This window comes from Cryptosporidium parvum, chromosome 1, assembly GCF_000165345.1.
Source record: "Cryptosporidium parvum Iowa II chromosome 1, whole genome shotgun sequence".
Lineage (NCBI taxonomy): Eukaryota > Apicomplexa > Conoidasida > Eucoccidiorida > Cryptosporidiidae > Cryptosporidium > Cryptosporidium parvum.
Window position 1 is genome coordinate 364,741 of NC_006980.1, and position 19,156 is coordinate 383,896.

The window sequence follows — 19,156 nt, forward strand, 5'->3', positions numbered from 1 at the left end:
TTTTTTATTATTTATTGTTGATTTTACTATTAAATTGATGAATCATCATATCATTTGAAATTAAATCTTTAAGCAAATCAAGTTTGTTTAGTATTTCTCCAACGTTGTTATGAAATTTGTTAAATTGACCATTGTTATTATTACTAGTAAATGTGATAATTCCAGCTGGCTGATTAATTTTTGCAGAAAAAATACCCCTCTCAACGAGATGATTGACAACAAGCTGCAACTCTTGGCCATCCAAATTTAATAAATCTTGTACTCTTTGGAATGAAATAGTTTTATAATAGCAAGAAATAATTGAAATGTTTCTCTCTTGAATTCTTTGCATGAACAGAGTAAATCTGTCTTTTTTGTTGCAAAGATTGATTTTGCATCTTTTATATTCTGTGTAGTACACATTATTCATTTCATAATCGTTGTTAGAGAAAAAGAAGCAATTTGATAGCTGATTAAAATACTTAGGAACTGTATAGTTGAAATTTTTTGTTGATTCCAGGAATATGAGCTCGTTATTAATATAATCATTCAGTAAGTCTGAAATATATTGGACATTTCTTTCAATATGCTTCTGATAATCTTTGTTAAATTTAATTAGTTCATCTCTAATATTGGTTGAGTAAGGACCAAGAATGAGGTAAATGACATATCCTTCAATACATGAAGCAGTAGTTGGCATTTTCTCAGAAAAATTATATTGAGAAATAGGGGACTTCATATATTCTGGAATCTCACCGATTAGTTTTTCATAGCTATTCTCAGTGTCATTCTCAAAATTTGCAATTGAGTTGAGAAGGTTTAGAAAGCACATAGAAATTTCCTTGGGGCTTTGTTCGTAGTGCCATAAAATGATTAGGTATTGATAATATATTACCTTAAGATCGATGAATTTTTCGATAATTTTCGGGTTTATCTTCTTGGCAAATATTTGAAGTCTAACAAAGTCTTTGCATAATAAGGAAAGTCTCATCTGCTCAAGTACGTATTGAGTTTTCTCCCTAAGATCCATATTTCCAATGGTTTCTACAGTTATATCTTCTAGAAGTTTAGAGGCCTCCTTCAAGTCATTATCTTCCTGTTTAATATTGCTGAGAATGAGCATCAATCTTGCCCTCTCGAGCTCCAGATATATCTTACCTTGAGTAATCTCACTTAGAATTGTGATAATTTTGTTACATTCCAGCATATTCTTGATTTCGTAGGAAATACTCCTATAAGATTCTTCTAAATTTGTTACGGTCTCAATATGTTTCCTAGAAGAGTTGTACTTTGCAAAATTGGGACTTAGAGCGACTATGGAATCAACTACGAGGTTTAAGAATAGTTGGATAATATATGATATCACCTTTTTAAGTTGGCTTCTTTTCTTACAAATTTTCTGAATGACTGATAGAGGTTCATCAATATTTTTAGAGTATTTTAGAAGCCACAAAATAATTTTATATATTATTTTACAGCTAGAATTCGAATCAGAAACTTGCCTGCATTTTTTCTCTAAAACCAATAATTCTTCGACAGCATTCTGAAAGTTCACTTCATTAACTCCAGCATTTTCCAATTTGGTAATTAAGCTATCCGTTTCTGCAGACAAGTCTTGGGTGCATTTTGGGTCTTTCACCAGAGATTCTAGTTCTGATATTGGATTCACAGTTTCATTCAATTGTTCTCTAGTATTTTGGTCTTGCATCTTTGTCTCGTTGATTAGATATTCTTCGAATATTTAGATTGATTATTACTTTTTATTCATCTATCAAAGAAATGATTAATGAAATTTCTTCTCAGTTTCGCAATGTATTCTTGTGGGGGAAACGAGGGGAAGGAGAGGATTTATTAATATACCTGTTTTGGCGCGCAAGACAAATTGTTTGTCATCCATCTTGCAATTTTTGCATGGAAACGTACAAGGCAAAAACAAAATAGTAAAGTATAGGGATATTATTTATGATTACATATATATTGGGCAACTTCAGTTTTAGGCTAAATAAGTTTATTTTACGAGGATACCAGGAATATTAATTTACGAGTTATAAAACTAAGTTAAATAATTAAATACAATAAACTAGATAGAATTTTTACTGGTATTTTATTCATTAGGCCGACAGATTTAAGCTTATTATTAATAATACTTTGGAAATGACAGGATATTTCAAACAATCCTCTCATTGCTCTAGATTTTCTTCGTCTTTGCTTTCCGAACTTGAATTAAAATCAACAGAATTGTTGCTTTTAAAAGTTTCCATCTGTTGGTTGAATAAATCCCAGACATTTCTATTAGGCTGATAAAGTTTGGAGTCTGAATTACACATGATTACATTACCATTCATATAGCCAATAAAAAGCCTGGTTCCATCCATCGACCAACTAATACAAGTAGGGATATCAGAGGTGTTAGGGATAGAATTTGTGGTGGTAGAACATGATGTATTGATTTTACACAAAGGAGTTTGACAATTTGAGTTTGTGAGATCATATATAATCAATTTTGAGTCAGCATCAATTGCAGCAAAAATTCCAGGATGCACTGGATGCCAAGCTACATCAATAACATAGTTCTCAGATGATTCAAAGGTATAAAGGAGGGTGAATGAACTAGCAAGTGGGTTTGGAATCCACAGTTTAATGGTCCAATCTGCTCCGGAGCTAAGAAAACAATCATTTATTGGGTGATAGTCAAGGGAAGTAATGTAGCCATTATGCGCATTTTGAAATGTGCTTGAAATTACACCAGGCTTGTTAGTTTTAATCATTGTTTGATAGAGAGAGCCATCCTCAGAACCACAAATAATTGCATTTGGATTAATTAGCTTAGAAAGTGTCATGCACTGGATTGATACATCTTTTGAATTGGTTTTCCTTAATTGAAAAGACTCTACTGGCTCACTCAAGTTAGTTAAGTTCCAATTACAAAGTTTTCCATCCGTGTCAATTGTTATAATACTTTGAGAGCCTTTGCTGCCGAGAAGCTCCATACAATAAATTGGGAATGAGTGACCACCAATATTGTTCCCTTCGGAATCACTAATATTAATACTATTCGACTTTTGGCAAGGAATCTTTCCGCTTCTCGAATCCCAAATTAAAATTTCTCCATTATAGCTAGTTCCAATATACTTATATTGGCAATATGGGTCAAATGAAATAGTTAAAACTGGGCTTGAAGCAATAAATGTATTTTCCGGGTTTTTTGGAGTTGAAATGGACCAAAGCTGTACACAACCTCCATAATCGAACATAGTTCCACTACCCATATTTTGTTTCATCCCTTCAAAACTTGAGTTTTGCGAAAATTTTGTTCCATAGGCTACAATAAAATATTCAGGGAAGGTAGGATGGCTTTTAATATTCATTACGGGGCGGTTAGATGAAGTTTCGTGCTGAAAAATCATACTATTTTTAAGCAATCCATTACTTGATGAAAAGCTAATATTACCCGGGTTCTTTGCTGAACCATCATTTTCAGATGATAGATTTGATTCTGCAACCTCACTATTTATATTGAAAAATGGGTTGAAAACAGCACCCTCTCCCAAAGCTCTCTCAATTAATCTAGAAGCTCTTGAGAAGAAGTCCATAAACTCGCTACTTTTTAATATTTCATTATTATTCTCCACACTAATTGTTCCACCAGAGGGGGAGTATTTCTCTTCGTTTGTGTCAATCCTCATGACTAAAGGTTTGCTAGACTCGGAAACAGTTTCATTTTGGTGTAAATCTGCTGGACTCAGAGGTATGGATATAGAAAGATGTTTGTTTGAACCTCCAGTAGTGTGATTCTTCAAACCAGTATAGCGATCCGGAGCTACACCCAGTTGACTACTCTGAATAAGGTCCGCTTGAATTCCTTTATCAAATGTATCTTTTGTCGTTTCAAGAATATTTAGATCCACCTCCCCAATCAGTTTTTTCAATGCAGAACCTGGCCCTCGTAAATTATCTTCTAATGATTCAGGACCTATATCGCCCATTGCTGCTAAATTAAGGCCGTTAAATTGTTCCTCATTCCCTGTAAACAGAGAGTCGCTCAGTCCACCTTCGCTCAGAATGGAATTAACTATTTTATCTACATCTTCTTCAAAACCTTTAGATTGATCGCAGTAATTCTTACTATAATCATCTAATAATTTTCTTTGAGATTTTAAGGTACTCTGGTGTTCCCTAATAAGATCCTGAATTCTATTAGTCTTATTCTCCATTTATGTAGCTGGAAAAAACTCAAATAATCAAGAATTTAATACCATGAAGTACTCAGAATATTAAAGCGTGTTCCTTCAATACCCATATCAAATTAATTGTCATTAGCCTCTGTTCTCAAGAATCACCAATGCAAATATTGATGTATTAAGAGATATTTAACCCCACATCTGTCCGCCCGCCAGCTCTAGTGGCGGTATCATGTATTCATTTTTTTTCCAATAGCTATATCAATAAGGAAACAATTATGATAAGATAAAATCACAAAAACAATCTTGAATATCAAGTTGAAAGTCTTTAGTAAATTATTGATTCATTTGATTATTTTTTGTATGAGACTTTTTCTTTAATAAATGATAATTTGCCGTTCAGCGGGTATTGGGGGGAAATCACGGTATTACACAAAATTGAATTTTTGAGCTGTTTGATAAAAGTTCTTTAAATAAAGACTCAAGTTAGATTCATAATTTTTATTAAAGATTAGTAAAATTTTTACTAGATAGGTGCTAGTCCTGAAGAATCAAGTATTTTCTTTTTGGAATGCAGAAATATTGATTTTGAGCTTTAAGTTAACGAGGTTGGAGCCTAATTTAATTGATTAAAATGACAGCCTCCGAAAGATTGAAACAGATTTTGGAAAATAACCTTGAATCAAATTTTGAGAATTCTGAAGACTTAGAAGAGACTTTTAACGAATGGAGTGTAAATGGGAACTATGATGTGAAGAATATCCAAGAATCTAATTTAAACATTCTTCATGCTTTAAGTCAGAGGGAGATAATACATATAATGGACAGGGTTTTGGGCGGAGATAGCTTTGAAAATGTATTAGAAGAGATTGCGAAGGAATACCTTGGAGATGCCTGGTCTGCTTCTACAACTAATGCTGGCGAGAAAAACCTTAAGATTGAGGCGAAAAGTAAATTTGAATCCGGAGATAATGAAATGGCTGATGTGGCGCAGGATTTTGACGAGGAATTATGCAACTCAGAGGAATTTGTTACACTGTCCCAAAATGTACCTTTGAGAATTGACCATAACGAAAGACAGCTTTTAAAGCTAGTGGAGGGAACGCTGGAGGTCAGCAAATATACCGACAGAGTGGATATTGGATCAGCATCTAGGTCAAAGATGATTGTGAACGAAATAAGACAAGTTTGCGCAATTTTGAGCGGACTGGCCGTATCATTTGATTATGAGCTTGGCCAAAGGCTCATTAAGGATAGAAGTTTCAGTGAAAATGAGAAATTCTTTCAGACAGTTTTTGAGATTGCAAGGAGATATAAAATGTTAAATCCTGAGACGATGAGGGACTCTTATGGAAAACTAGTTTTTTTATTGATGGATGCACAGAAAGAAAGTATCAGAGAGCTCCTGCAGTTTAGATGCTACAAGCCTGTGTTAACGGTTTATGAATTTCTTAAGAGTAAAAATTGCTTGGACGTTTTGAGCGATCCATTACTTCCAATAGCTACGCGTAATGTCGAGCAGGTTGATGATGTAAACATTCTCAATTCAAAGCTGACAAAGAAACGACTTGCAATCAAAGAGTTACTGAGGAGATACGCATCTAAGGACTATTCTGAGCAATGCAATAAAAAATCTACATCTCGTGGTTTTTATAATTTATTTATGCTCGGGAGGTCAAACCAAACACAAGAAACGGAAATAAGTAATCAGTCTGGTATAGTTACAACTACAGGAAGCTTGGAAAATCTTGAAAAGACCCAAGAAACGAAGGATATCACTGTTGAGGAGCTTGAAATGTGTATATACTCTCTTAATGATCACGATGTTTTCCTATACTATAACAAACGTCCCATCGACAAGATGATCGAGTACTTGACAACTTTCTTCAACCCTCACAAAGAACAATCTAGGGATCTAAGTCTTTCTCTTGTTAGCGATCCGAACTCGACTGCAAGGCTTAGCCATGATCATTCGCGCCAATACCACTATGTACTGCAAAGCCTTACAATGTGGCGCGAGGTCCTTTTTAATATGATTAGATTGTGGAGGCTTGCAGAAGATGATTTACTTGATGGAAACAACGGATATAGGCTTGGAGATACTGGTCAAGGTATCCACAGAATTCAATCTGCTCCTAGACTCTATAGAGCAATGTGTGAGATTATATCAAAAGTGCAGCGCGAAGTAGGAAACTGGGTAGGATCTTCTGTAATTCACCTTGGAGATAGGACAGTACCTAACGCTCTCGTTTTTATTGATAAATATCTTCAGGTGCCAAAAATATTAACTCCAATAGTTTTGTGTATTGAGAAAATAGATAAACTTTCTAATTCAAGCATTCATTTGAAGATATTTATTGAAAATTCGTTTGGAGGAGTCTTAAGTCTTAAACAGCAAATTCTTGTAGATTTTTTCAAGCATGGGTTCGATGGCGGTGGAGCCGATAATTTCTTCGACGCAGGCTCTTGTATCGACGGTAGACTCACATCCGCATGGAACTGGTGTTCAAATATAGAAAAGAAACCATACTTTCCAATTTTCCTACTAACAGGATTCGTCGGATTCGACGGGAAGTTCTAAGGAGGCTTTATTAGAGGGATCGTCTATAATTAAAAATGGTAAGAATATATTGAGATTAATATAAATAGGTTTTTAGACAAAAAAACTATGCATTCATAAATTTAATTGTATAAATAGCTTTTTCTATAATTTTTTAATCATGAACAAAAATACAGGGCAATTAATGCAAGAAGTTATCCACAATACTTGTGGGGTTGTTAATGTTAGGTGGTTGCATAGGCTGTTTCATGGGAGACATGGTTTGCCTGATCTCTTCTAATATATTTGCGTGGCCATTAATGACGTCAACATTAAGCTGTGAGGACTGATGCTTTAGTAGAATGCTCCAATGAGAGTCTAAAATTTGTGATTGAACTGAAATCATACCGCTTTCAGTATGGCTATTTTTAGTTCTTAGAATAGAATTTAGTAGTTGATAGGAGTGCTGGTTGGGATTTAAAGTGATAGACGAGTCTATGGGCATAGATATAGAAACGATTGTGTTAGTGTTTACAGGGCACAATTTTGAAAGGGTTTCTCTGTCAGCATATAACAATCCTTGCTCTTGCCCTACCTGAATAAGCTCCTGAATCGAATCTTTGATTTTTGATATAGCTTGTTCCAGCTCTAATTGAGACTTTGTGTAAAAGATAATATTTTCATCATTCTCTTCATCTTGCAAAAGTCCAGAGCTCATATCCATATTAAGCTTATAAATATTATGCCTAGGTTTAGTGAATAATCCTACTGCTTCAAGTACATTAGTAATATCGTAAAGCCTTCTTCTAGGCACCCCGAGTTTATTTTCTACACTTTGTAGATCAATTTCATATTTTGGGCTTTGTTTTGCATATTCAATAACCTTTTCAGTAAGTAATAATAAACCACTTTCTGCTCTAGATTGTTCAGAACCTAATTGAGGGCTTTGTCTAGAAGTTAGTGATGGCGATAAACTCCTCGGAGAGCTAGACGGGCTATTTGAATAATAAGGAGAAGACTGATGATATGAATTTGGAGAATATGGGTAGTTCATATGTGGCGGCGGCGAAGTCGATGATCTCCTAATATTTGAAGAATTCCGACTTGCTCTTGCAGGACCAGACTGTATTGGAGGGATATCACTAATTAAATTTCTAGATGGAATGTTAGTCAAAGATGAACTTTTCATCATTGTATATCCAGAAACACAACTGCTTTCACTAAAAATGCTGTCAGATCTATATAGCATACCTGCATTATTTACTGGGTTGTCATTGTATAACAAAATATTTTCTTCAAAGTTTGGAGAGTTAATTGGCGAATAATCGTATTGTTGAATGTAAGAGCCATCCTGGAGTGTTCCCAACTCGCCTTGTTGGCTGTGCTGCATTGGCTACTTTAATTTTTACTCAAATTTGAACTATCCTATAAAATCTTAAATTATTAGCCCTAACCGCTGTTCTCTAAATTGACCTGTGCAAAACGAATTTGCGAGGAGCGCCAGAAATAAGGCGCCTTGGTGCTTTTTGCGGTTAATGTAAATTTAGCCCCAATATAAGGTTTAGTAGCAATTAATTTGAGCAAATTTTTTACTTCAGAGAATAATTTTTTTGCAGTAAATAATATTGACTGCACTCATTGATTATATCGCTCAATTCTGATATAGTTTGTTTGGAAAGGCGAGGCCTACTTAATTGGTTTCTCATTTTAGGGAGAGGGGCTAAAAGAATTAGACAACAGTTTCTATTCCGAATTTAGCTGGTAAAAATGTCATCTTCACGTTCAAACTCGCCATATGATACAGATAGGCATAGAGGAAACTATGAATGGGAGGATAATGATAGAAGGAGAGTTGCAGATAATGAGGGGCGCAGAGATCGCGACTTTGACAGTGAAAGAGGAAGAAGGCGTGAGCACTATGGAGGAAGAGATAGAAGAAGAGATTTCAGAAGAAGATCAGTAGAGAACTCAAGAGGTGGGAGGCATAGGGATGATGAAAACATGGATAAGGGTAAAAATGATGATCAGAATAATTCTCAATGGGAGCGTGAACGCGAAAAAGAAAGAGACAGAGATAGGGAAAGAGATAGAGAAAGAGATAGAGATAGAGATAGAGATAGAGATAGAGATAGAGATAGAGATAGAGAAAGAGATAGAGAAAGAGATAGAGAAAGAGATAGAGAAAGAGATAGAGATAGAGAAAGAGATAGAGATAGAGAAAGAGATAGGGAACGAGATAGGGATAGGTACAAAGAAAAAATTAAAGATAGAGGATATATGGAAAAGAAGCGATCAAAAGGTTATCGATCAAAAAGGAGATCATCTTCTGTATCTTCAGATGACTCAGATTTGCCCCCAAGGAGATACAGAGAATTCAAAAGCAGAAATAGGAGGCGTAGAAGAAGTGTTTCTAGCTCTAGGTCATCTAGTGAGGTAAGCAGTTCTTCTGAATATGAAAGGCGCGACAGAAACTACGAAAGAGGCCGTGGAAGAGATAGGGATCGTTACAAAAGAAGCCGAAGAAATTATTCTTCTGATGAATCTTCTCCTGAGCGAGCCTACAGACACAGGGAAAACAAGTATAGTAAAAAACATAAAAACTATTATTCTGAATCAGGATCTAGCTCTGATTCAGAAATCGATCGATCTGGACATAAGAGGCGCCATGAACCAGACAATTACGACTGGAAAGATAGATCAAAAGACTTTCATGTAGATATCCAAGAGGAAAACCATTCATCAAAGAAATGGCAGCCAGCCTCTAGCAGCTCAGTTGAGAAAGAAGGATCCGGCTACACTTCAAAGAATAATGTAGATACTTCCAGGAATAATACTAATGTTGAACTGAATAATTACAATTCAAGTTATGAAGAAGGCATCCCAGAAAACTCCACATGTGTGACTCTTTGTGAGAGGTTAATGGATATTAGAAATATGAGCGAGCCTCAAAGATGTAATAAGTCAATTGCCAAACTTCTAGATTTGATCCTTGACAATAGCGACGAATTTTTGGCTGAAGATACTGCTGGGAGAGAGCTCACTAAACAACAATTTATTACATGGTTTGTAATAAACCAGCAAAATGGTCCCTCTATTGCTGATTCTGAAGTTACATCTTCCAAAATGGAAAATAGGAGGCAAAGGTTTACTAGGGTGAACAAAAGATTGTTTACCGAGATATCCTCTTCTGAATCATATTCGTTAGACTTTGAAGAATTAAGGGACAAAGAATCTGATGAAACTATTAATACTCAAATAGTCCTTTATGGATGCAAAAAAGGAAAGCTAATAAGAGTTTATGTTATTAAAGACAAGGATGACCTTACTATGAAGGATAACATATCTCTTAACAAGCTAAAAAGTCATAAGATTTTTGCTGTTTTTCTTAGATACTTACAAAAGAAAGGAATAAAATACCCGCGTAATAACTACGGAAATGATGAGGACCAAAATCCACATTTTGACGGGGTCTTTCACTACTACGACTTTGTCAACAATCAAAATATAATAGAGTAATCTTTAGATGGCATTCGCTGATATAATTTTCACTAATATTGTTTTTTTTTTATAAGACTATTCGATAAAGCTCAGTCGTTAAATATATAAATTAGTATCTATAAAAGTTTGTGCTAAAATAATATATATAGTATTTTGAAGTATTTCAACGTTTCGAGTCCAAATTGGAGGCTCCTGAAACGACCATAACACTATAGCTAATGTTGGAATCATTATTTAGAACATTATTTGTTAAACTGCTAGCCGCTGTTGCTGCATAGCTTGCATTACTGCCGTTCTTACCATTACCCGATTGCTGTTTTAATCCCTTTGACTGAATACTCGACGATACACTAGACCCGCCGCTTGTGGAAGATGTAAATGTAGAAGTCGAAGTTGCTGTCAAATTCCCCGATGGAATCGTAACATTATTCACAGTGGGCAACTGCGCTGCGGACTGGTATTGGGATTGAGACTGAGCTTGAGACTGAGATTGGGATTGCCCTTGGTTTTGATTAGCAACCTCAGAATTCCCATTTGAAAGAGTAGGATGGCGTAGTTTGCCATCTCTTGTCCTTAATTCAGCTTCACCATGAGCAAACTTACAATCTGCCTCTAACCAGCAATAGCCACGCATCCAGTGCCTGCAGAGTGCTCTTTTGTAATTGTAAGGTTCTCCATGAGCACCAAGAGCAGTTGATGAATCTTCGTCTGTATTAACCGACAATAAATTATTAGAGCTATCATTACTAATGTTCGACATATCGCTATTAACTGATGCCTGATTTTCAGATCTCCCAGTGCTTGATGAAGTTGTAGTCACACCTCCGCTATTGCTATCATTTTTATGTAGAACTGCGTCAATATAGGACACATTTCCTGTTGAAATATTCAAATTTCCCACAACCCCGGGTTTTCCAGAGTTAATTGTATTTTGCTTCGAGTTATTTGCAGAAAGAGCACTACCTATATTTAAATTATTTCTGATTGAACCTTCATTTCTCACCCCCATCATGGAGATCAATTTAGGGTTTGAACCAGTTGAGGGGTTATTATTATTAATGTTCTGGTTTGAGCCTGAAGTGGAAATGCTGGATAGTTTTGGACTATTTGACGAATTCAAGCATTCATTTTGTTGGGAGTTCCCCGTATTTAGCCCATTATTATTATTGATGCTAGATGTAACACTAGATATCTTCGTTGAGTCTTTGGATGATGGTATCTGCTTAATTAATGCACTTGTTAATGGAGGAAACGCAGAACTATTAAATAACTGTGTATTGGTATTGGTGTCATTAATTGAGCTATTAATATTATTTGAACCGCTGTCCTCATTAATAGCAATCAAGTGGTTATCCATATTAGAGCCAATTTGCAAGTCTCTATTCTCTAACTTGTTTTCAGTGAGGTTAGAGCCATTAATATATGCCTCATTGACACCACTTTCCACTGAAATTCCGTCTCCTTCCCCTGTGCATGCATTATTATCTGAATTATCCAAGGGCTTCATATTTTGGTGGCTGCTTAAGGTAGCCCCACCATTATTGCTTCTATTATTTCTCTCGTTGATATTTACATTGTTGATATGCTCACTGATTAACATATTGTTTTTGTTTTGTGAGTCGCAAATAACTTGGTTTTGCGAATTAATATCAAATCCTAATCCAAGACAAAACCTTTGAAAATCAACATCGACGGATGTAGTAGATGGTATAATGCCGTTGTGATTATTTGCCTGGTTAAATGAATTCATACTATTGCATGCCATTGGATTTTGAACGGTCCAAGTATATATAGAATTATTTTGGTAAATATCTGATGCATTATTTGAAATACTTATTAAGTTTGGTGCCGTAGTATTAAAAGAGCTAACATTAATGCCTGGTTGATATAAGTTGTCTTTATTTCCTTCATTAATCAAGTCGCATACCTTTTTATCAGTTTCTATAATAGAATTTCTCGTCTCACTCAAATTGTTCATTGCGCCGTTGACAATCTTAGAATTTTGTCCATTATTCAGTATGCCATTAGCTCCGTTGTTACACTGTTTCATATGATTTATATTGGTATTTGTATCAGAAATACCTTCCGTATTGGAGCAATTCATATTTGGATTTAAGTTGTTGCTATTAATATTGTTATCATAAGAGTTAAAATCATGCAAAAACCCATTAGATGGAGAATAACCACCACTTGTAGACATCCAAGGATCTGATATAAACGAGCCATTAGTGGAACTTCCCGTAGTATTATGGTTTACTGTGTTGTTCTGCAATGCTACAGAATTGTGCGAATGGTTCCAAAATCCATCATTAAGCACTCCGCCAAATGGCGATGGCTGAGAATTTGGAATATTTACATTAGGAGTGCCAACACCTACATTAATCGAGTTCATTCCGCAAACGACACCAGGAATGGAATTCCCCCTCATATATATAAAGCTATCTTGATTAAATCCCTCTCCGGCACTGGTACTATTACTTTTATAATAAGGAGATGTAGCGCATGTACTAGAGCTACTTGATTGAAATCCTGGATTACAAATGGCAGTAAGGTTTTGTGGTAGCCAACAAGAAAGATCAAGTGGTAATCCGCCTCCAACTGAAGATAGACAGTTAGTATTGGAGCTAGATCCATTTGGTATAGCAGTAGCTGACACAATCGCCGCTGGATTCACAGAGTTTATTACACCATTCATAGATATACCAGGATTATTTATAGATATTGACAATTTCTGTCCCTTGTTATTACCTTTAAAAAAACAAAATGGGCAGCTTCCGTTATTCTTGTTAATTAATTCATCCTTATAGCAATCTTCACAAACAACTTGCTGGCAACACTGAAGAACTACTCCCGGAATATTATTCGATATGCCAATTTGTCTTAAACATAATGAACAATCATTTTCTATCTCTGTCAAAGACCATAAAAAAGTGTCATTCGCTGAATCTGTATCCATAGCAGCTTGAAGGTTTTATACTCTCATCCCCAATATGATTGCCTAATATAATATAAGATTTGCTCTGAAAGCGTTTTTTAATTATAAAACAACTCTCGTTTTCTTTTTTTTATTTTGGACGATTTTCCCCTTCTCCCTCTTAATAGAATAATATTAAACCTTCTATAGTCAATTCTTAACTGCTAAGCTAATAATACTTAGATTGACGGTATTATTATAGGCTATTATTGATTGTTGTCTGGCTGTCTATACCTTTTTGCGCTTTAAACCTTTCCCCCTTAATACACGTACGTAGAAAGACGTATACCCACAACTTTCTATTTTACTTTCACTTTCCTCATTCTATTTTCTTAGTCCACTAACAATTTAATGCCCCTTAAATTAACAAGGTCATATGTATTGTCTCCCACCGCCCATTTGGATGGGCGGCACCATAATTTTAGAAAGTTTAATTGTGACTGAATTTTTATTGACTGCTATAGATGCCCTCCTTTACTGTATGGCTTCGAAAATATTCGATAGTGCGTGCTAATCCAACCCTTGAATTCCCTGTTAGGATTCCCAAATATGTACATTTCTGTTATAGGCTACTGCTCTTCATTACTTTGATTTCTTAGCTTCGCATTCTCTACAATATAATTTATACAAGTTCATTATTGGCGCTCACAAAAGCTCCATCAGAGAGGCGCGGATTGACTGTTTTCAACTTGACAGTTTGTGGAAATCAATAGTCAGACCGCACCGTTCATTAAAGGCAGCAATTGAACTCGACTTAGAGTTGAATCGAAACTGATCCTTCTCATTCATTTGTATACTGTGAATACGAATATGAGATTTTGACTGCTTTACATTAAAATTTTTGCAAGTTAATAAGGTATCGTGATTATTTGGCTTCAATGTTGTCTATTTCTCCAATTCGCGGAAATAAAAAAGGCGTTCTACGAATGCCGAATAGTGAGGTAAAGGAAAGAAGCAAACCTAAGTGCTCTGTTGCGTTCTGTGAGACGGTCGAATTTAGAACTGTTTATGTAACTAAACAAGAGAGACTAGGTCAGTTTTATGACCTAACTCATTGGGATTTCATTAATGAAGACAATCAAGAGCATACACAAAACCTTATTGCAGACTTTGCAGCAACATGCATTCCTCTCAAGGATTCAGATGAATCAACTGGAAATCGGAAAATAAAGAGGTTATTCTGGAACTACAACGACGAGAATTGCTGTAATAACTTTACTATTTCTTGGCTTAATTCATGCTCTAACGAAGAATCCAGTTTCAGCACTGAAATGGATCAGGACTCAATATTTCATCATTTTGAAGATAGTTATTCGAACGAAATCGAATACGATCAACAAGATGTAACATTCCAAGAATTTGATGCTGACTTCAATTGTGAGGAATTTGAAGACAGTTTAGACGATGATTATTTTATTGAAAGCGAAGAAATTAGTATTAGTATTAGCTACAAATGAGTCTATCTGATCGATTTATCACAATCTATTCAGTTAAAATATATGATGTTTATATATACTATACTAGAAAAAGTAAGGATTGGTTTTTAATTTATGTAGTAAGAAAAAAGCGAAAGTTTGGATATGTTGATATGGCTTATTACGTAAAGGATTCATTTACAACATAGGAATTCATCTTTGGTCAATATTCGAAGCTAAGCCACAGTAATTACTATATTTTTTTATTTGCTTGTGGCAACTTCAATGACAGAATATTGCGGCTTTTAAAGGCATAAAATTTCCTCCCGCTTAAAGACAAACTTTTAAATTAAGTGTTATGAACAAATTCCTTTCAATTTTGTAAATTAGGTAGATTTGGATTTTCTACATATTACTGTATTTGGTTCGATGGTAGATTCAGAAGTGACAATTTTTGATAGAATAGTTAGTGGGGAGATACCATGCAGGAAAATTTATGAAGATGATTTATGTATTTCCTTTCATGACATTAACCCTGTAGCACCAGTACACGCATTGCTAGTTCCGAAAAAGAGGAGTGGTCTAACAAGGCTTAGCAAAGCTACTGAAACACACAAGGAAATATTGGGGCACCTAATGACCAAAGTTCCGGTAGTTGCCAAACTTTTAGATCTAGATGACTTTAGAATTGTAATTAATGATGGCGAGAGTTCATGTCAAACAGTATTCCATTTACATATCCACATACTAGGTGGTCGTAACTTTACATGGCCACCAGGTTAAGTATTTAATTTAACATTTATTCTCTTTAGCAATTACGATCTCGTATTTTAGTATTTTTGTCTTAATTTGATGGGGGGGGGGTGCATGCATCTTCTCTTTGCCCCCTCATGTTTGTTTTACGTCCAGTTAGGAAATGTAGTTGATCTTTAAATTATTACTCATTTGGTTTGTATTTTTCAAATGATAATGGAGCACGACTCAAATTATGGATGTTCTGGCGAAAATGGTAGGATATATGCTAGTGTGGGATATGAATCCTGTAGCGGAGGCATCACAGAAGGTAATTTGCAGGTTTCTCATTCTAATCAGCACATAAATATTGATGATATTAGAAACATTAGCCCTCAAAAATTAATTTGTGAGAACTCATCTTGTTTTAATAATAATGATAATAATAATTTGTACGAACCTGTAAATTTGACAAATTCATTTATGGATCATAGAGAATCAGGCTCGTTGCCTACTGTTAGGAGAAACTCTATGAGAGGAAGAAGGAGGTATAGAAGAACACTATTAAGAAACTATGAGCAACCTCTTGGACAAAACTCTCATGGAAATCAAACTTATATAGAGCATTGCGATGACTTTGAATCAAATAATCAGAGACGTGTATATTTAAGAAATCCAAACATTGGGGGAGCAAACGGAGGAATGAACTATTCTAGTTTTAAGTTCAATAGTAATTTTGACAATTATTCAAAGGTTTCAAAACCTTCTTGGGATGGAGGCAGATTAGTCAAGCTTTTACAAGGGCATGGTTTAAATATAGAAAATTATGAAAAAGAGAACAAATGCCTCTTAAACAAAAGTTGGGGTTCCAAACAAATAAATACTCAGAATAGTCAATTAGGTAGTATTAGTAACAATAGAGATTTTAGTACTTCTGCAGTTTTAAATGGCCAAAGTTACGTTCAGTTAAGCCATATATATCACGGAGTCAATTTAAAAGTTTGTGATGTCGTTGAGCACCAAAAAATATCGAATACGAAGAATATACAGAGTCTCCCTTCATATGCAAATGATCAAAAGGATAGTTTTGGGTTATGCCACAAAGAGACTTTAATTCATGAAGGAAACCCGTTAAACCAGATTAATCATTTAGAAAAAAAAGTATTTCTCCAAGATAACCTTACAGAAGGTGATTCAATATCAAATGAAAGCCTTGAAACTCAAAAAACAGATAGATTTGCACTAGTTTCTTCTTTCGAAAATCAGCATTTATTAAAATCAAATCAAAATATTGAAGATTCCAGCAATATAATTGGAATCACTCATAAAAACTCTCTCTTCAACCTTTATGAAAGTTCTAAAGAATCTGACTTTAATTCTGAAAGAAAATACAGTATAACTTCTCTTATACCTGGTATGGATAAACAAGTAGTAAATATTGATAATCAGCTGTCGTTTAATATGGAAGAACATGAAAGCGAGCACGCTTCAAATTCTACTTATTGTGATTTAAATCATTCATTATATAATATTTCTCAAGAAGAACTTTTTATTACTCTTGGAGATACCCCAACATCAAAATCTAACTATAACATTTCAACTATTTTCGTTCCAAATCAAGATTCATGAATGAAATTTGGAATGTCAGTCATTTAAAAATATGCCCAATAGAATTACAAATTAAATACCTAAGATTAATTGTTAATTAGATGTTCAGGAAAGCAAACTAGCCTGATTCTACCTTCATCTGTTGCGTTTAAAGCAACGCAATAATATTAATCAATAAGAGATTCGAATTGACCGCTTATAGATGAAATAAAGTCCCCATTATCGGAAAAACTATACTTCTTTATACGAACAAATATTATTGATCCGACTTTTAAGTTCTTTTCTTTGTTTATTTTGTTTACCAAAGTATTCGTTTCGTATGTTAATGAGTCTGCCTTTTGAAATTCATATTCATCTCCTTTAAAACTTTTCATGGGAATTACTACATTCAAAATCCCGTAGGTAATTCCAGAAACATGGGATGGAGACACATGCGAAATACGGCATATTAATAGTTCACCTATTTTAGGTTTAAATACTAAAGCTTTGAATTCTACATTTACAAGAAAAGAACCATTAGGCTCGCAGTCTGGCACATATCCGTACGTGTTAACAGTACTTATTTTATGAAAACATATCCAAACTCCTTGAAACTCTGCAATATAGTGAAATAAAAAGCAGCATAAATATTTTTTTATTGAATCTTCAATATTCCCTATGCTGTTAGGTAATAGCTGAACGGTGCCTTTGACTCGAAGAAGTTCAAAACATTCATTATCATATTCCCCTTTGTTAATAAAACTCTCTCTAATATTCTGTAGCTGCTCCGTTGAGAGTTTCTCCACTTCTCTTACTGTTTCTTGCATTGAAGAAGGATTTTCTTCAAATTCACTTTTACCCAGCTTTGCAAGGTTTCTAATGCATTTTCCAATAAGATGGTATGCAACCTCATTCGTCACTACGCATGATTCTTTAACTACCCAAGGAATTTGATACATAGCGACATAAATTTTTATTTTCGATTAAATAAATTCTTTGGTTGTGGAATTCTCATATATTAGTGTTTTTAACAAAAAGTGAATATTAGTTTATGAATAGTTAGAATATAATTTTAAAAAAAAAATTAATCCGGAAAATTTCAACAAGTTAAAAATAGACCCTTTCTGGGATTTAAAAAGTGCTCAAACCAGGATTCGAACCTGGGTCGCCGCGGCCACAACGCGGTGTACTAACCACCTATACGATTTGAGCCTCTGGTATCGAGGCATAACATTTTAATCTTAATATTTATTTGAAACAAAAAAAAAATAAAACATCACCGGAGCAAAAAACAAGCTTATAATATCCTATTTTAAATAATAAACTAAAGAGGAATTCATATATATGCATATATACTTAAAAAAAATACCTTTCCATGATTCGCCCATATTAAGGCAATATCAAAAAAATTTGCATCTAATAATAATGATTATTAGCTGAACTCTTTTTCTTTTGTTTTTTGTTACGGCTTTTGATCTCTCCTAATGCTCTTGCAGTGCTTTCTGCTATGAACTCCTTTGAAACTTTATTTTGATAAGATTTGCAGCCTATAGAGTTGTTGCAGCCATTATTTACAATCTCCTCAACTTCCTCTATCTTTCTTAAAGAATCTCCTAAACCAAACTCCTTGAGAATTTCATCTATATCGTCATCCAAAGCGTTGAGCTTTTGTTGTCTTCTAGCTGCACGTGAACATTTACCTTTAATTAAAGGAAGAAATATATTTGAAGACTCTATTTCTAGGAAATGATCGCTTTCTAGTTCATTGAGTTGTTCAAGTTGCTGCTCAACTGAAGTTTTGTTCGGTAAATTATCTTCATTAAGAAAAACGTGATCATCCTCCTCAATATCCGCCCACCTAATCTCTCTTTTCATCATGGAAGTCCGTCCAATCCCAATAATGTTCGAGCTCATCTCCCACAATTCTCTCCCTCCTCCTCAGTATGTAGCCTATAATATATATTATTCAAATATTCTAAAATGATTCACGGCTATAATTAGTAATTTATTATGAAACTTTCAGTTATAAACCATTACTTTGACATTATTTCTGGGCGCCGCCTGTTTATAATTTTTTTTTTCCTAAATATTTTTGGGAATTACTTTAGAATTAATTTATCAAAGATTTTAATATTAAGTTCTTCCCATTGAATAACCTCAAATGTATTGATACGCTAATTAGTCTAATATGTGACAGAAGATTAATACCGAGCCTGAATTTATTTTCATTACTCTGGAAAACAAAACAATT

General features: G+C 34.4%; 11 protein-coding genes and 1 non-coding gene across 12 annotated transcripts; 5 read left to right on the forward strand and 7 right to left on the reverse strand.

Annotated features, from left to right (window-relative positions):
• Positions 1 to 7: 7 nt before the first annotated feature.
• cgd1_1530 (Rpn5 like 26S proteasomal regulatory subunit 12, PINT domain containing protein) lies at positions 8 to 1,687 on the reverse strand (the record flags this gene model as incomplete). Its single annotated transcript, XM_627993.1, has 1 exon — positions 8 to 1,687. The coding sequence occupies one exon, from the start codon at positions 1,685 to 1,687 to the stop codon at positions 8 to 10; it is 1,680 nt and encodes a 559-aa protein (XP_627993.1).
• Positions 1,688 to 2,159: 472 nt separating this feature from the next.
• On the reverse strand, positions 2,160 to 4,193 carry cgd1_1540 (dynein intermediate chain; the record flags this gene model as incomplete). Its single annotated transcript, XM_627994.1, has 1 exon — positions 2,160 to 4,193. One exon carries the CDS (start codon positions 4,191 to 4,193, stop codon positions 2,160 to 2,162), a length of 2,034 nt encoding a protein of 677 aa, XP_627994.1.
• Positions 4,194 to 4,794: 601 nt separating this feature from the next.
• cgd1_1550 (conserved hypothetical protein) lies at positions 4,795 to 6,741 on the forward strand (the record flags this gene model as incomplete). The annotated part of the gene is made up of 1 exon (XM_627995.1): positions 4,795 to 6,741. The coding sequence occupies one exon, from the start codon at positions 4,795 to 4,797 to the stop codon at positions 6,739 to 6,741; it is 1,947 nt and encodes a 648-aa protein (XP_627995.1).
• A 160-nt stretch (positions 6,742 to 6,901) lies between these two features.
• cgd1_1560 (domain KOG2577, transcription factor E2F/dimerization partner (TDP)) lies at positions 6,902 to 8,089 on the reverse strand (the record flags this gene model as incomplete). The annotated part of the gene is made up of 1 exon (XM_627996.1): positions 6,902 to 8,089. One exon carries the CDS (start codon positions 8,087 to 8,089, stop codon positions 6,902 to 6,904), a length of 1,188 nt encoding a protein of 395 aa, XP_627996.1.
• Positions 8,090 to 8,466: 377 nt separating this feature from the next.
• cgd1_1570 (transcription factor E2F) lies at positions 8,467 to 10,215 on the forward strand (the record flags this gene model as incomplete). Its single annotated transcript, XM_627997.1, has 1 exon — positions 8,467 to 10,215. The coding sequence occupies one exon, from the start codon at positions 8,467 to 8,469 to the stop codon at positions 10,213 to 10,215; it is 1,749 nt and encodes a 582-aa protein (XP_627997.1).
• Positions 10,216 to 10,360: 145 nt separating this feature from the next.
• Positions 10,361 to 13,168, reverse strand: cgd1_1580 (RING finger domain at N-terminus, CCCH domain at C-terminus, involved in RNA metabolism, HC-23 protein; the record flags this gene model as incomplete). The annotated part of the gene is made up of 1 exon (XM_627998.1): positions 10,361 to 13,168. A coding segment is annotated over one exon (2,808 nt), but the record flags the coding sequence as incomplete, so codon positions are not given.
• Positions 13,169 to 14,049: 881 nt separating this feature from the next.
• cgd1_1590 (hypothetical protein) lies at positions 14,050 to 14,628 on the forward strand (the record flags this gene model as incomplete). Its single annotated transcript, XM_627999.1, has 1 exon — positions 14,050 to 14,628. The coding sequence occupies one exon, from the start codon at positions 14,050 to 14,052 to the stop codon at positions 14,626 to 14,628; it is 579 nt and encodes a 192-aa protein (XP_627999.1).
• Positions 14,629 to 14,976: 348 nt separating this feature from the next.
• On the forward strand, positions 14,977 to 15,369 carry cgd1_1600 (histidine triad (HIT) family zinc binding protein; the record flags this gene model as incomplete). Its single annotated transcript, XM_628000.1, has 1 exon — positions 14,977 to 15,369. A coding segment is annotated over one exon (393 nt), but the record flags the coding sequence as incomplete, so codon positions are not given.
• A 180-nt stretch (positions 15,370 to 15,549) lies between these two features.
• On the forward strand, positions 15,550 to 16,947 carry cgd1_1610 (hypothetical protein; the record flags this gene model as incomplete). Its single annotated transcript, XM_628001.1, has 1 exon — positions 15,550 to 16,947. One exon carries the CDS (start codon positions 15,550 to 15,552, stop codon positions 16,945 to 16,947), a length of 1,398 nt encoding a protein of 465 aa, XP_628001.1.
• A 146-nt stretch (positions 16,948 to 17,093) lies between these two features.
• Positions 17,094 to 17,864, reverse strand: cgd1_1620 (RPB7 like OB fold RNA polymerase subunit; the record flags this gene model as incomplete). The annotated part of the gene is made up of 1 exon (XM_628002.1): positions 17,094 to 17,864. One exon carries the CDS (start codon positions 17,862 to 17,864, stop codon positions 17,094 to 17,096), a length of 771 nt encoding a protein of 256 aa, XP_628002.1.
• Positions 17,865 to 18,044: 180 nt separating this feature from the next.
• Positions 18,045 to 18,117, reverse strand: cgd1_1625 (the record flags this gene model as incomplete). The annotated part of the gene is made up of 1 exon: positions 18,045 to 18,117. It is a non-coding gene; the product is annotated as a tRNA-His (tRNA).
• Positions 18,118 to 18,321: 204 nt separating this feature from the next.
• Positions 18,322 to 18,819, reverse strand: cgd1_1630 (hypothetical protein; the record flags this gene model as incomplete). Its single annotated transcript, XM_628003.1, has 1 exon — positions 18,322 to 18,819. The coding sequence occupies one exon, from the start codon at positions 18,817 to 18,819 to the stop codon at positions 18,322 to 18,324; it is 498 nt and encodes a 165-aa protein (XP_628003.1).
• Between the last annotated feature and the right edge of the window lie 337 nt (positions 18,820 to 19,156).